Source organism: Cupressus sempervirens, chromosome 3 (assembly GCF_028749045.1).
Source record: "Cupressus sempervirens isolate cs-2001-9-10 chromosome 3, ASM2874904v1, whole genome shotgun sequence".
NCBI classification, from domain to species: Eukaryota; Viridiplantae; Streptophyta; class Pinopsida; order Cupressales; family Cupressaceae; genus Cupressus; species Cupressus sempervirens.
Genome location: NC_143120.1, coordinates 517,488,428 through 517,503,988, shown reverse-complemented (window position 1 = coordinate 517,503,988; position 15,561 = coordinate 517,488,428). Strand labels below are relative to the sequence as shown.

At 34.1% G+C, this 15,561-nt stretch overlaps 1 protein-coding gene across 1 annotated transcript; it reads right to left on the bottom strand.

Annotated features, from left to right (window-relative positions):
* Positions 1–436: 436 nt before the first annotated feature.
* Positions 437–1,681, bottom strand: LOC149567453 (uncharacterized). The gene is made up of 3 exons (XM_089820638.1): positions 1,411–1,681; positions 1,261–1,327; positions 437–1,121 (listed from the first exon to the last, which is right to left on the bottom strand). Exons 1-3 carry the CDS (start codon positions 1,602–1,604, stop codon positions 1,053–1,055), a joined length of 330 nt encoding a protein of 109 aa, XP_089676764.1. The 5' UTR covers positions 1,605–1,681; the 3' UTR covers positions 437–1,052.
* Between the last annotated feature and the right edge of the window lie 13,880 nt (positions 1,682–15,561).

The following is a 15,561-nucleotide window of genomic DNA, read 5'->3' as shown; positions in this document are numbered from 1 at the left end:
AAGAAATTGAGTAAATATATCTTACGATTATTTCATGGAGATACTAAATATTACAGACGCTCTTAGGTAATTTTATTTTTATTTCAAGACAAATTTGATAGTCAATCCTGACTCTAAGGCAAGCATAATTGTTTATCTATTTTTCAGCCTGCACAAAATCTAGACTTCGTAAAATTTTCATCAATTTATTTCATGTAGGCATATTGAAGTCTACGTATGTATCTTTTAGAAATTTTCATTCTGCACAAAATCTAGACTATTTTGAAATTTTCAATATTTCAGTCAGCACAAAATCTAGACTTTCTGAAACTTTTATTATTTCAGTGTGCACAAAATCTGAACTTTCTGGCATGTAAATGTAAATTTTCAGAAAATTTGACTACACAAAATCTAGATTACATGAAAATTTCATAAACGAAAAATAATAATGAACAAATTTGCAGTCCGCTAGGACATGGAAAATATTTGATTAAAATAATCTTTGTACAAATTTTCAGTCTGCACGGAATCTAGAATTCGAGAATTTTTGATTAAATTTTGAGGTTAAATTGCATACTAGCACCATTAAGGCGTCAAATTTGGCCCTGATTCGGTCCATGGTTACGAAGGCAACAAAATACAAAAGGTTACCGGGAGAGCATATCGAATCTCACAAGTAACCTCCCTAAAGCTAAAAAGACCAGTTGCTCATTCCCAATTTCAGAGATTGCACTCGGTGATGGCACAGAGCAACAAAAGAAAGCAACCTCTTAGATGAAGGATTCCTTTGCCTGTAACCATAACCCTAAATTGCAATTTATCACTCATCCTTGTTTGCAATAATACAAAGAAGTTCCTTGCAAACGGATAAAAAATAAAAGATACAAAAAAAAAAACGACAAGTGAGGGTCAATTTCTTAAAAAATTAGGAAAGCCAGGAATCATCCGTCCTGCTCCTCAGACAGCACCAAATCGCCCTATATTTTCACAAACTTTACAAAAACTGCATCAACAAGCTGGAGAATTTTGAATTCCGCGCGCAGAGAACACAAAACCCCAAAGCCGCCGGCGCTTCACATATTTTCTGTATCATTCGCCTCCTTCAGCCGCTCCAGCTCACTCATGCCAGGCGGAGTTAGGGCCTGCACAAGAGAAAGTCATCCTTCCACAATTACCAGCCTACTCTCACATCTCAAAACCCTAACATAAGCATCATCCAAATCAAGCCAAAAAAAAAAATTAAAAAAATTAAAAAATCAAAAGCACAACAAAAGGATGTACCATATAGACGAACGGATCTGATCTCCCTCCGCTCCCGAACCGCCGAACCCTGTGATTTTTCAACAGCCTGCAAAACACACAAAGGCAGCGACAAACCCTAAGAAAACAGTGCAAAAGACACATATTTTTCTTTGCATATGCTTCGCTTACATCCGCAGCGCCTTGCTGGTGTCAGGATTGTCCCCGAACATTTCCCTGATGCGCTTCTCAGAGCCAGAAGTCGATTCCATCAGAAACATCTGAATGGCCGTGCAGCGAAGCTCTATGCGCGTCCCCACGCTGTCCTTTTTCTTCATTCTCTCGGAAGCTCGCTGCTCCTTCTCCTTCCTTCCTTCACTACCCATTTTCTTTCTCTGCTCCTCCTCTTCTCCTCTTCTTCTTCCTCCTCCGCCTTGCCCTAGACGCCTTTTTTTTCAATCTTCTCTTTCCGCCTGTCTCAATATCTATATATATATATTATTACATTCTCGTTAATCCATACGTTTTGCAAGACTTTTTTTTCCTCCGGGTAAAACAATGGCGGGAGGCCGAGAAAAAAGCGGGGTCACCTGAACGCTTTTGTTTTCCTGTTACGTGACAATTGACGGTAAAAATTATTTCCGGCGTTTATTTGGAAAGTGAAGTCCAACATTAGAGCTGCTGTAGAGTTTACACGTGGCGGGGTTGGTGGATTTGGAGATTTTTTCTCCGTAGTGGAATCAATTTGTAAGGGCCCTGAGAAGGTGGATTTATTTTAGGGGCGATGTTTTTTTTCTCTTCCTTCAATTTGGATGAGTTTTATTTTGTGATTGAACTTGAGGATTTGTTTTTGGGTTTGGATGAATTTATTTTGTGATTGAATTAGAGTAAATAGGGTTTTTTTTATGGTTTGTTGTAGTCTTTAAATAGAGGGTTCATATATGCAAGGCAGTTCAGTAAAGTCATTAAGTCTATTATCTATCGACTCCAAAGTCACCACATAAACATTTTTGGAGGCAATTCAAGTCTGTTAGCTACCAACTTGCGAAGTCGACACAAACATTTTAGCAACTCATACAGACTCACTGGACTCACTGGTATCTGAAACCTCTTCAAATTGAATTTCTTTAATATTTTGGAGTAAATCAAATATTTTCGTTAGTGAATTTGTTTTCCGATTAGATTAACTACAAGTATGTTCTTTGGAGTGAATTAATTTTTTTTTTTTTTTGTGTTTTGTTGAAATTTTAAATTGAATAATGTTTATGTTGTATTTATATAAGTAAATCGAGAATATATTATTTGATTTAAAAATATTTTAAAAAAGTATAAATATAGTTTTTTTTACTTATTATATAAAACATTAGATTCCATTTGTAATTATTTTGTTTCTTGGATTCCACTGTGTCTGCTTTTTTGATGTCAACATTATGGATCACTGAGTGTGATCTGAAACCTTTGATCCCAAGGTGTGATATGAAACCTTTGATCCCAAAGTGTGATCTGAAGCCTTTGATATCAAGAAAACATACACACACAAATGTAGAAACAAAAATCATTAATAACATAAATATATTATTTTCAATCAATTCATTTTAATTTTTTAAAACTATTTATTTGCACAATTTATTGAACTATATTATGTTTATTTTATTACTTTTGACAAAGTAACTTTAAAATTATATATTTCTAATCAATCATTAAAGAAAAAGGAAATATATATATTTCTAATCAATCAATTAATATTTATTCTTTGTTGCTTTTTAAAGTAAATATATTTATAGAAATAAGCATGTATATGTATATATCTACAATTAACTAATTAGATTTGTTTGCCTTCTTTATTTATTATTATTATTTATATTCTAACGAGTGAAGGAAATGAATTTTAGAAATATATGGGTAAAAGAATATAAGTAATATGTAAAACATTAATATTTAATAATACCAATTTTTTAATACAAAATTGATAAGATGAAAATAGTAATGATGGTTTTTGAAGAGATAATTTCAAATTGCAAAGGATGAAGGCAATCAAATACATTTATAAAAGGGGTGGCAAATTTATCCTCCTTTAGATAGTAATCTCTTATAATCGACAAAATTTTCTTTGGTTGGGGTTTAATACTTGTATTGATTTCTTTGCAATGTTATTTTGTTCTTATTGTAGCTACATTTATTCATTTTAAATCTTTGTGGCCTTAGGACATTGATGGGGACTCACATTTACTAGTGTTTAGTATTTTGTAGTCCTAAAGTAATAGAGATGGTAGGAGGTGAACTCCCCAACAAAAGTGTTGAAAATGATTCAACTGCCGAGAAAAGAAATGAGAATTCATTTTGTGATGTTCTCATAGGTCATTCTATGGAAATTTATATGAATGTGCAAAGTTTTTCACACTTGATGATGGATGCCACTGTAAAGAGGGGATACAGCCTAGATATCAACTTAAGCATTATCTTAGAAAAATGATTATCTCCCTTAGGTGTAATATGGTGCTGATTGATTTCATCTAATTGCGGTAGATAGATGTAGACAAATCAATACTCAACACATGTATAGATCTCTTTTCAAGCATCCTACTAGCTAAGATGGGTTCATTTAATTATCAATAAGGAGAGTATAAACTTGTAATGGGTATGCATTGTATGCGTACTATGTAAGACTTTTGTTGGTCCTACCACATTTTGGTATACTATGAGGGTGAGGTGAATCAATATACCCACCAGTTTCAAATTTCTACTCTAGATCACACTTCATACTTATCTACAGGTCAGTGCGATGCAGTTAAGGGTAAATACATTATTTATTTCATGAAAAATTGGCTAGGGTAAAAACCATGATGCAGGAGTTGATCCCCAAAAAGCTTGCACTCTTTTGAAGTGTTCTTGGTCAAGAGCTTATCTATGTTAGAAGATTACAAAGACACTATTAGGTGTGATGTAGTTAAGGGATTTTGATGGGACCTGTTAAAGTCTTGCACTAGTAGGAGCAACCTAGTTAAAGGACTGTAGAACACAAGTTAATGTGTCACCATGTCAGGGGATTTATATAAAGAACCTATTAGGGTCCATCCTCGACGGGATTTATTGTTGCAAAGGTGAGTAAACAATAGGGAATGATCTAACATATGGATACTATACTTAAGCGTGGAATAGATCCTTGCTCAACTCTATTGGTCTATCTGGAACTATGCTCTACCTTCTCTTGGCTCTGCAACTTCATACCTTGATCAGTTGGGTGCTTAGCTCTCCTTGCTCTTGCACATGATAAACTTGTGTTGTTCAGGCTTGCTATCTTCTCTTTATCATGATAACTCCCTAAAGGTGACTTTTCTCTTATCATTGCTCTTCGCTCCTTAAGATTCCACTTAGCTTGACTCTTCTAGCTCTTAGGCTCATCACTCGACAATCTAACCTTTCCTAGTTCAACTCTGCCTCCTTTTATACTTTCTTCCAACTTCACTAGGAATCTCTAATCTACGAATTCTAATTTTGAATTCTCATTCCTACTAATAGCTTGACTTCCCATTGTAGTAGTGAGTTGCTCTTGTTAGATGTGTGTTCGTACAGGAGTCATGGGTGCCATGTGTCCTCAATGACTTGCTATTGTTGGAAAGAATTCAAATTTGAATTCTTTCAAGTGTTCCTCGAATAATTGCCCCATCACCATTAGATGCAACATTAAGTGAACTCTTACCCTCTATATGACAAGGCAATCATAAGTTTCTTGGTCCAAGCTTACCTTGTTGACCTAACTAATCCAACTCACTAGTTTATTTGCATTCCCTTCCTCTTTGTGTCTTACTTATGCAGACTTCACTTTGCATACTTCGTCTAAGTGGATCACTTTTGTCATTTCCTCTATTGGGCTCACATATCTTCTCTTCTTTGATTATCCCCATGAACTAAAGTTGCAGATCAGTGTGATTTGTCAATTGATCCTCTATACCGATCTTCCTTCTTAAGTGTTGACATCAATGACAATACCTTTGATAACTAAGTCTATCATCCAATCTTCAAGACACTTAGGCCAATAGTCTCCCCATTTGGCATTGATGACAACACTAAATTTTAGCACTTTCTTGTTTCAATGCCTTTCTTTCCTTCTTTCAAAATCTCCCTCAGAGATAGTGCATCTAAATGCTTTGACTGTTCTACTACTCTTCTCATATTTATATCTTGTTCTCTTCACACACTTCTATCTAGCTTCATTTTTTCCTATGATCTCCCTTTTTCATTTTTCTTCTGCTTCTCTCAACTTTTCCCCTTTTGACAATATTTCCAAAGGTGACCATCTTTACTTGTTCTTTTTCTTTTGTTGGTCTTTCAACTGATTCCCCTATGGAGTAATCTCTTTCTCTCATTAATCCACCTCTAGACTCCTTCATTTCTTGATCATGGATTGATGTGTGCATGTCTATGCTTAGTTCATGTTGGATAGGGATAAGACCCCTAACTCAAGGAGGGAATCTTACCATAGAAAAAGAGCATACTCAATAGGTAGAACAACCAGAGGGGGTTAAACTTGCCTTATGATGATAATGAAGAAGAAGAAGAATATCTTTATACCCCTGAGGAGTTGCTGAGGGGAACAGATCCTCAAACCCCTACAACCCCTATTTTTGACATCACCACGCAAGAGATAAAAGAATTTGTCCCTAGAGAATTGAAGAAAGAGGCTTGTGATGTAAACAGGCTTGTTTTAGAAAATTGCTCTAGAAGAAGGGAGGTAGATAGTCAAGTAAGCAGGGGTCCAATTGACACCTAATCTTAGGATTGTTGATGTCATTGCATTTAATTTAATCATGAAGAATGTGAGATTGAAAAGACCACATTTAGAGGGGTTAGAAAATATGTCAAGCGAAACATACTATAGTAAAGACTTGGGTGCCTTGGCAACATGGAATTTTACTGCATCTGGATCAGAAAGAGGAGATGAGACAAGCATTGGGGTCAGAGGAGACATCATTATACAAAGAGTAAAGGATGCTAAACTCTTTGATTCAACTATGAATCTGCAAGAACAAGTTTCTTATCTCCATGATGTTACCCTAGATAAGGAGAAAATATATGACAATTTGCAAGAATAATATAAACATGTGTATTCTACTTATGAGTAAAGGAAAAAGGAGACAATTGACCTACAAAAAAAAAAACTTACTAGAAGAAAGAATATTTTAGTTTGAGGTAGTTAAAATCCCTAGTACTATTGAGTCATTTGTCAGAAACTAGGAAGCTCCACCCAATCAGTTGAGCAATGTGCCATTTTCCCAACAAGGTCAATTACAACAGACTTGAAATTAAAGGAGCAAGAGGGATGATTCACTAATAAAAGAAGTGGTAGACTTAAAGATGCAATTAGAAAGTAGTAAAGATAAACATGATTGTGATAGAGAATTTATTGTCAGAATTGCATTGATGATGTTGCATGAAAAGATAAATACAAAAATTTTCAGCCTCTATGAAGCATGCAAGATATTATACTTGGCAATTAGTAAAATGGAAGATGGTAGAATTTTGGTTAAGTCCACCTATCAAAAATGGATCAACCGGGTGTAAAAAATGAAGAAGGTAGAATTATGTGCAAGGATAGATCCTAATGCTTCCCAAAATGCCACGTCAATTGCTAAGATTGTCAAATCACTAAAGAATTTCTCAATTTTTCCTAATCATATTGAGAATAGATAGATGGAATTAAAATATGCAATAAAGAGCTATCAAGACATCTTGGTCCCACCACTTTTGGATACAAATAAGAATATCAAAGAATTTACTGATTGGAAAGTAAAGGCTATTACTAAAGTAATTAATATGGTAAGAATTAAAGAAAATGATATGAATATGGCACTTTTTCAAGAGTGTATTTCCAATTTGGTAAATTCTAGCACATTTTATGAGAATTTTGAGAAGGAGGTTACTCAGGCTATAGTAAAGTATAATTCCTACAGACAAGTGGCAGATCAGATCCTTGAGCACACATGGCCAATGGATGAAGAATATCATGAATGAGTAAGGAAATATTATCTAGTTGATGATTCAAATCACAATGACCCACCAGAATAACTAATTTTGAAATTAATTTTATTTCATAGGTGGGGGAATATTTTGTATAAAGGTGGTTATATCTTACATTTGACATCTGTATTATTTGTAATTCTAGGAATTGTTTATATATTGATGCAAGTCACATGTTTTTAGTTTGTAACAAGTAAAGTTGTCAAATCAGTGGTGACATGTGTCCTACCTTGTTGTCTGAACTTGTTCACAACTTACCTAGATAAGCGACTCTCCAAAGTTAGAATGAAAAAAATGGTTAACAATATTGGGTCTAGTTGAGCATCTCTACAAGAAAATTGACATTGAATTGTATATTTTCAAGGAAAATAATACAATGACAGTAATAGAACGGTTATTCAATCTAAATCTTGTCTCTTCTTTGTAAATTTTAATTTTCTGAGATTTGATAGAAAAGTTTATTGAGTCCCAGTTATGATTCTTTCTAGAATTATATTTCAATTTATGTTTTGTTGATAATCCAATAGATTATGCAAATGCTTAATGTGGGTTGAGAGAATTACTTGTTATCATAAGAAGATTATGATAAGAATGAGGTTTCAAATTGAATATTGATTTCTTTTCACAAAGTGATGAGATAGATTTGATATTAAATGTCAAATTTCAATAAGAGATTAGACCAATGGATAAGGCATTGGTCATCTCCAAAGTTGATATATCTTGGGAGTTCATACAGTGTATTTAGTTATAAATCAAATCTTTTAAAGTTCATTTGTTGAAGATCTAAAAGTGAGCATGTGCTTGATTCATGGAATCTTAGGGTTTGATAGACTAGCTATTTGTCATTCCTTTGATAGTCCTAGAATTAGAAGAATATGAAGTAAATTATTTATTATATTGGAATTCATATTAAGACATGAGAATTGGAGGGAGAAAGTGAATTCCTAGGTAAACCCACCTGAATTTTGTAGAGTTCAAAGTGGAGAAGACATCGTAAGGTCTTGTTAGTTGGTCCTTTTAAATTTATTTCTCAGGATACTTGTTATGATTTTTAGCTAACTCCTAGGTATTGTGTGCTTTTGAAAGGTTATTGAAATTCTGAAAAATTAGGAGCCAACACCAAGATAGAGCGTAAAGATCAGATCAAGGAAAATGATGAAATTTCTAGATTGAAGAAAGAAAATTAGATCCTAAAGCATGAACTTAAGATTACAGATCTAAAGTTAAGCTTGAAAGATGATACTAGTAAAGTTGAATTCAATTTCTGGGAATAAAACTATCAGATTCAACCTTACCAAAGTGACATTGAGCTTGAGTCTACCACATTGTAGTATGCATAACTTGAGAAGTATAATACTGTTGTGAAAGGAGAGTTAACCTAGTCTAAGCAACAACTCGAGAGATTATAATCTAGCAGTGAGAAGATAAATAAACAAATGTATTTTTAGAGACCTTATGATAAGATTGGTCTTGGATATTTAATTGGAGAATTTAGTCAACTAAGAAATATGAAGCTAGAAAGGAACCTAATCCTAAGATTCATTAGCCTATACAAAATAAATAAGATTTGAATAAGATTGAGTCAAATCAATCTGATAATGCACCTAAGGAGGTTGAGAAAGTTAAGAAACCTAAAAAAGTTGATGAACCTAAGGAAAATGAGAAAGTTGAATCACCTAAAGAAGTGAGATATGAATTCAATGATAGATGTTATGGATGTAATTAGATTATTCATATGAAAATGGACACAAGTAAGTCATTCAAACTAGTTACTAATTTTTATTGTTATAATTGTCATGGTTTTGGTCCTAGAGCAGTTAAGTATAAGAAACTTGAGTTTGATAATAGTAATAGAAATAGTAGAATGTTTAGAGGAACTAACCCGATAAGAAGAAGACCTGATGAAGGAAATAATAGAATGAGAAGCAACATTATGTGTTACAAGTGCAACAACTTTGGACATATTGCTAGAAATTTTAGATTACTTGTAAACCGGTCTGGACCCAGATTTTTGGAAACAATGTACCAGTATTCTAGTTATATACAAAATTTGGTCATATAAAAAGATTCTATAGTATGGACATGAGAAACAACACAAGGAATCCAAACTTCAAAAGGAATGATAATAATAGTGATAGTTAGAAAAACAATATAAGAGAACATGTAGAAGAATTCAAAGAAGTATTTATCAAAGCCAAAGATCCATAAAGTTCACATGTGGTTCTCAAAGAATAGTCAAATGAAGTACCTGAAGGTATATTGAAGTCATCTATTATATTTGATTCATATTATTTGAATTAATTACTATTCATTAAAGATCGAGCGTCAGAAAGGCAAAAGAGATGTTAGAGAAAGAGTTAAGGTATGCAGAGTTAGTATGAGGTAGAATGTGATGTTTTAAAGCTATGGTTACGAGCACAAAGGTTTTGGATTTTGTACATGGACACACAAAAGAAAACAAGTATTTTGGTTATTAGAAATAGATTTTTGCAGATTGCATACTTGCGCAATTAATGGAGTATGTAAATATAAATGACTTAATGATAAGAATCAAGATTTTGAGCATCACTTGAGCGTGTGAAGAGTTAAGGAGAGAATTGAGAGAAAATATAATTCAATCAAAGAAACATTAAAGAGAATTCTCCAACAAACCCTATTTCTATGAGTTTGAGGTATTCTACAAATTTTGGAAGTTTAAATTGTGAATTTGAGTTTAGCATTTATAGTATTCATAGATAGAAGTTTAATTCACAATGTTGAGGATGAGGAAAAACCTAAAGTCAAGGTAAACCCTATTCAGCCCTTGGAAGAAGACCCTGTGACAATATTTTCAGTTATCCCAAATAGAGTTTTGTATTTAGAAAATGTTGGTAGTTACCTTAAGAGTAAATTTGAGACAACAAGAGAAGGAAGTGTATCTAAGGAGTTTGACCTAATTTGCAACCAAGATATGAGCTTTAAGAGTGGATATGAGCACTTGGAAAAAAATGAGTTAGTTAAGTTCTTATTTTCTCATGATTTTAACAATGACGATTGGGCAAAAGGTAATATTGAGCAGAATTCATGATGGACAGTTCTAGTTGGGAAATGACATGGTAGACATATCATCTAACTTGATTCATGAACTAACTAATTTGTGTAATGAAGGATCAATACCAGTGAATGAAAATAATGTAAAAAAACTTGTGCTACAAAATACTAAGTCTGAGTACAATGCAAGAGGAATTGTGATCAACAAGGTTACACAACATGATGTGAGATCTATATGTAGGATCATAGCATCAAAATTTTTTGTTAGCTCTAGAGAGGATGACATGGAAACAAGATTTATCCATGCAAGAGTAAATGTGAATATGTGTGAAATATTAAGAGTATAGTTGATATAATACCTTGAGAGGATAAAGAAAGTTAAGAATAGCCAATTCGGATTTAAACCAATGATTACTTACATGGTTTTCCACTTAATTAAGAGATATTCATTATTAAATGTGTCTTATTTTCTTAACAATGATAAGTGTACCATTGAGAAGATAACTGAATTATACATAAGATATCCAATTGATAAGATTGAGAGTAGTATGGATCTAGTTGTGAAGAACTTTCAAGAAGAAATGAAGTAGAGGTACATGACTCCACCCTCATTTATAAGGAAGGACAAGAATAATATATGTTTTATGTAGAGCCTCTTGGTTATGAGGTCACTAAGGAATAAGTTGAAGGATATGTGGAAGTGATACTGAAATAAACAAGAGATGAAGAGTTCAATAGGTTTAGAACCTTTGAAGAAATAATGCAAATGGCCAATCAAGCTCAACTTGAGAAGTCTACAAAGAAGAAGGTAGAGGCCACCATAAAGAAGATCATGGAAGAAGGTTATATGACCCTTGACAAGGAAGCAAGAGTAAGAGAGACTATAGCTGGAATGAAGTAGAGTGGACAACAAGGTATCATGTATGTGCCACCACTTGCAATGACAAGACCATCAAAAGACATTATAGTTGTAGTACCATAAGCACAAACACCTATTGCACCTCATGCAATAGCTTCACAATTACAACCCCAATACATACTTCTTGTCTCACTTGTAGAAGAAGAAGAAGAAATAGAAGTTGTTGAGGTAAGAAATTTAGCAAGATTAGCTAAAATTAAGCAAGAGCTAACAAAACCTCAGAAACACAAAAGAGTAAATAAAATGGTAGCTGGGCCGAGAAAAAGGAAAAAGGTATTAATGAACTTTGAAGTAAATAAATGCAAGATCACTTAGAGATACCTGAGAAAGAAAAGGAAACTAGGCCAGAAAAGGTAGACAAATAACAATTAGAGAGTGTGATCAAAGGGAAGAAGGGTTGGAAGCCTAAATTTGAGAAAGTGAATTGCACGATCATTGATGAAGGTAATTTTTTGCAATTAAAAAAATATTACCACTTATACATTGGTATAGAGATATTATAGCTTGAGAATGCCATTATTAGACATACGATCCTATCTAATAAGAAATTTGAAGGTATTCAAGATCAAATTCCTCAAGACCCATATGCTAGATTAATTAACAGAAAGAGAAGAGTAATTGATGAAGATAAGAAAATTAGAGAAAATATGAAAAGGAAATTATGTGAAGTAAATAATGATGAACATCTTGAAAATACAGTGAAGGGTACTGAGCCCCTGCTAAGAAACAAGAGATGAGAATTTTTGATATTGGGAGGAAATTATGAAGAAGTAAACAAGGAAAATGAGAAAGCTATTATAAAATTCATGACCTTCACATCAAGCCGAGAATAGGGAGTAGCAACAAAAATAGTAACAATCTTAGAATTAACTCTGCAAGTCACTATAGGTATTGATACCATGCAATTGGATAGTACAAGGATCACTTTAGACACAGTAGAGGATCCATTTAAGGATTATGGAACAAATTTTGACAATTTGGTCAGTTATATGAGTTAAGAAGATGAGGAAGAGAAAAAGAGAAAGAAAGAAGAAGAGAAAAATAAGAGACTAGAAGAAATGGGGATAAAAGAAGAAGAAGAGAAGAAGAGAAGAGAAAAAGAAGAAAAGAAAAGAAATGAAGAGACATTTGCGAAGTTAGAAGAGGATGAAAAGAAAAAAGAAAATGGAAGAAGAGGAGAAAAAGAGGAAAGAAGAAGAATAAAATAAGAGAAGACAAGACAAGATGAAGAAGGAGGAAGAAAGAAAGAAGAAGGAAGAAGAGAATAGAAATACATCAAAAAAGAAGAAGAGAAAAGTGGAAGAAGAGAAAATGAGAAAAAGGAGAAAGAAGGAAATAAGGCAAGTGTATCGAGTTCTTCTAGGAAACCCCTTGCACTAGCATCCTTAACAAGATCTGATGATGATGATCATATAGAGTTGATCTCATCACTCAACAAGATCATTGAGAAGAATAAAAAAGTGAAGAGTGAATAAAATTCATTGATGGAAGTGATAGATAGACTATAGAACAAAATATTAGTACAGATGACATAGGCAAATCCACAAGATAGAGAAAATGTTGTGTTAGCCAATAGTTTGTCTTTCTTAATTCTTTGATTTATACCTTGACTCTTAAAATGCCCAATAGCTAGTGGAAAAAGAAGAAGTTAACAACAAAATGAGTAAGTGTAGTAATCTATTAAAGACCCCTAAATTGAAAGGTACAACTCCCTTTTAGATGTAAGATTTGCAATGAATTTGTTTTTTAAATTTTCAGGGGTATGCTCTTAACCAAAGAGCAAAAGAGGCCAACAACCAAAGTGTTCAACACTTCAAACAACCTAGGTGATTTTCAAAGGTGGAGATTAACATCTATCATGAAATCTAATCTAACTTGAATGCAAAGATGGGAACATGCAAGACTAGCTATGAAAACAAGAGAGGAGAAGGAATGATTGAATGGATAATTCTTGGATCACTAAGTTAACTGATATTTGACAATACTCAAATTGTCCCCTTTTCAGCTACTTCATCAACCAAAACTTGAACTCCTCATACAATGAACTAAACTACATAAAAAAAACTACAATGCATAACACAAGGAAGAGAATGATGCTTATGCTGAAGAAATTAAAGCTTATGATCCACTAGAATGAAGGAAATGAAACCAAGTTTACTTGCAATCATTGTAGTTTTAGTTACAACACATTCATTCCAAATATCATATAGTAACTAAATGAACAACAAAATTAACATGAAGACTCAAAGTCACACACAATAGTCCTAGCTATAGGGGTTTGCCCACAAATAACTTTGTCGATCTTATTAACTTCTCAAAAAGTTACATATATAAGCCTCTTCAAAATGGCAAGTTACATATGATGATTGCAGTGCAGAGAAATTGTGAATGAAATAAAATAAAAATAGGACATGACTAAGTCATTGTCTGTTACAGAGTCTAAACTTCCTGGGCAAATGCCATAAATGGAGAGAGAGAGAGAGAGAGAGAGAGAGAGAGAGAGAGAGAGAGAGAGAGAGAGAGAGAGAGAGAGAGAGAGAGGAGGGAATGCAAGATGTCTAGAAGAATGTTAGACCATCATGCCTTCTTCAAAGTTATTGTCTTAACTCTATAAGCCTTTATTGCATCTGTTACGTTAACTAGCTCCTTGAAACCTGGGATTATGATATTGTCAACTTGAATAATCCAATAGTCATGTATTTCTGTCAACTCATCCATTTTGACAAACTTTTATTGGAACTTCTCTGATGCCTACCTTAAGAATGAATTAGCTAATGAAAGTTCTTGAATCTTTGATATCTGGAAGTTGAGTGGATCAGCGGCCTCATTGACAAATGCTAGGAACTTGGTCTTCATGCTTTCAATGTCTACTAATTAGCCATTACCAGATACATATGACTTTGTGTGTAGTACTTTCAAGTATTCAAAGAGCTTTTCTATGACCTTTTACACTAGGTCATGCACATCCTCAGGCTCATTTGGAAATCTTGCAAAGCTTTCCACTATAAACTCCAAAGATTGTTTCCAATAAAATAATGGCTCTTTACCTATTTTAAGGGTCCTATGGGAGATGGCGACATTGGTCTTCATTTCAACCACTTCTTGCAATAGTGTCAATTATTTTGTTAGTCTATCTATTACATTTTGCACGGTAATTTGATGACTAGAAGCTACCTCCCTTAACTTGTGAGCATCTTACAGTAGATATCCCAAATTTTCAATTAATGGAGGTCCTTGTGCCTTCATCTGATCAACCCATGTTTGGCCAATTTTCCTGAATTACCTTTCCTGTTGCAGTTTCATAAGAAAGTTCTTATTCTCTTCTGCATTTGGGTCAAATGTGCTAGTTGAAGTGCTTCCAAGTGCAGATTTGATGTAGTCCATTAGCTCTTGGTTTGAGGCCTTGAGCACCTCTTCTTTGCCCACAACTCTTCTAGTCTATCCTCAATCTTCTCACTAGTAGATTTCCATATATTTACTATGGAATCATGAATAGGGATACCAATGTCCATCATTCTAATTTGAAAATCATCGGCAGTAAGCTCATGGAATTTTCCCTCTTTTTGAGGCTCTGCTATCTCCATCAACATGTGGCCAATAGAAGGGTCAATAGCCAGTGTTGTTATGGAATTTTGATTCTTTTTCTCCTTTGATGTTAGCTAAGAAGAAGTTTCCTATGTGATGAGGTCCTTTGATGGGGCAATTTCTTCATACCTCAACTTCTTCCAATCAATGGTTTCCTCCAATCATGACTTGCTTGAAAGGACATTGAGTGCTGATTGTAGGGCAGTAGGATCAAAGAGCCTCCTTGCCACTAGGGGAGTTTTCTTGCTCTAAGAAACAATGGGGAAGACAACAACTTTGGTTATTGAAAGGGCCAAAGTATCCCCCTGTTGTGATGTATCCTATTCTTGGCCATCCATGGGGTTGGTGTCACCATCCAAATTGATGACTTGGATACAAGATGCATGATTAGCTACTAAATTCTCTTGTTCTTGCTCTTTTTCCTTCTCCTTGTCCCCTTACTTCTCTCCAACTCTTCCTGTATCCAAAAGAGATCCACCTCCACAAGTAGGGGTAATTGGAACATTTTTCTCTAGGGGTTGGTCTCCTCCTTGGCCGATTGACCGAGCTGGGCTTGCAAATGTTGAAATGGCAGTAGTGGTGGAGGTCACTACAACTAATTGAGCAGTTCTGGAAGTGACTCCAGTAGTGGATCTGTGCTTCCTTCTCTCTTCTCTCTCACTCAGGTCCACTCTGCCCATTTATTTGTCCTCTTTATGATCCCATGCATTAGGACCTCCATGGTATCGATGGTAGGACCTGTAGGTGGGGTAGACATGATGGGAGTGTCTTTAATCTACCCATAAGATGAA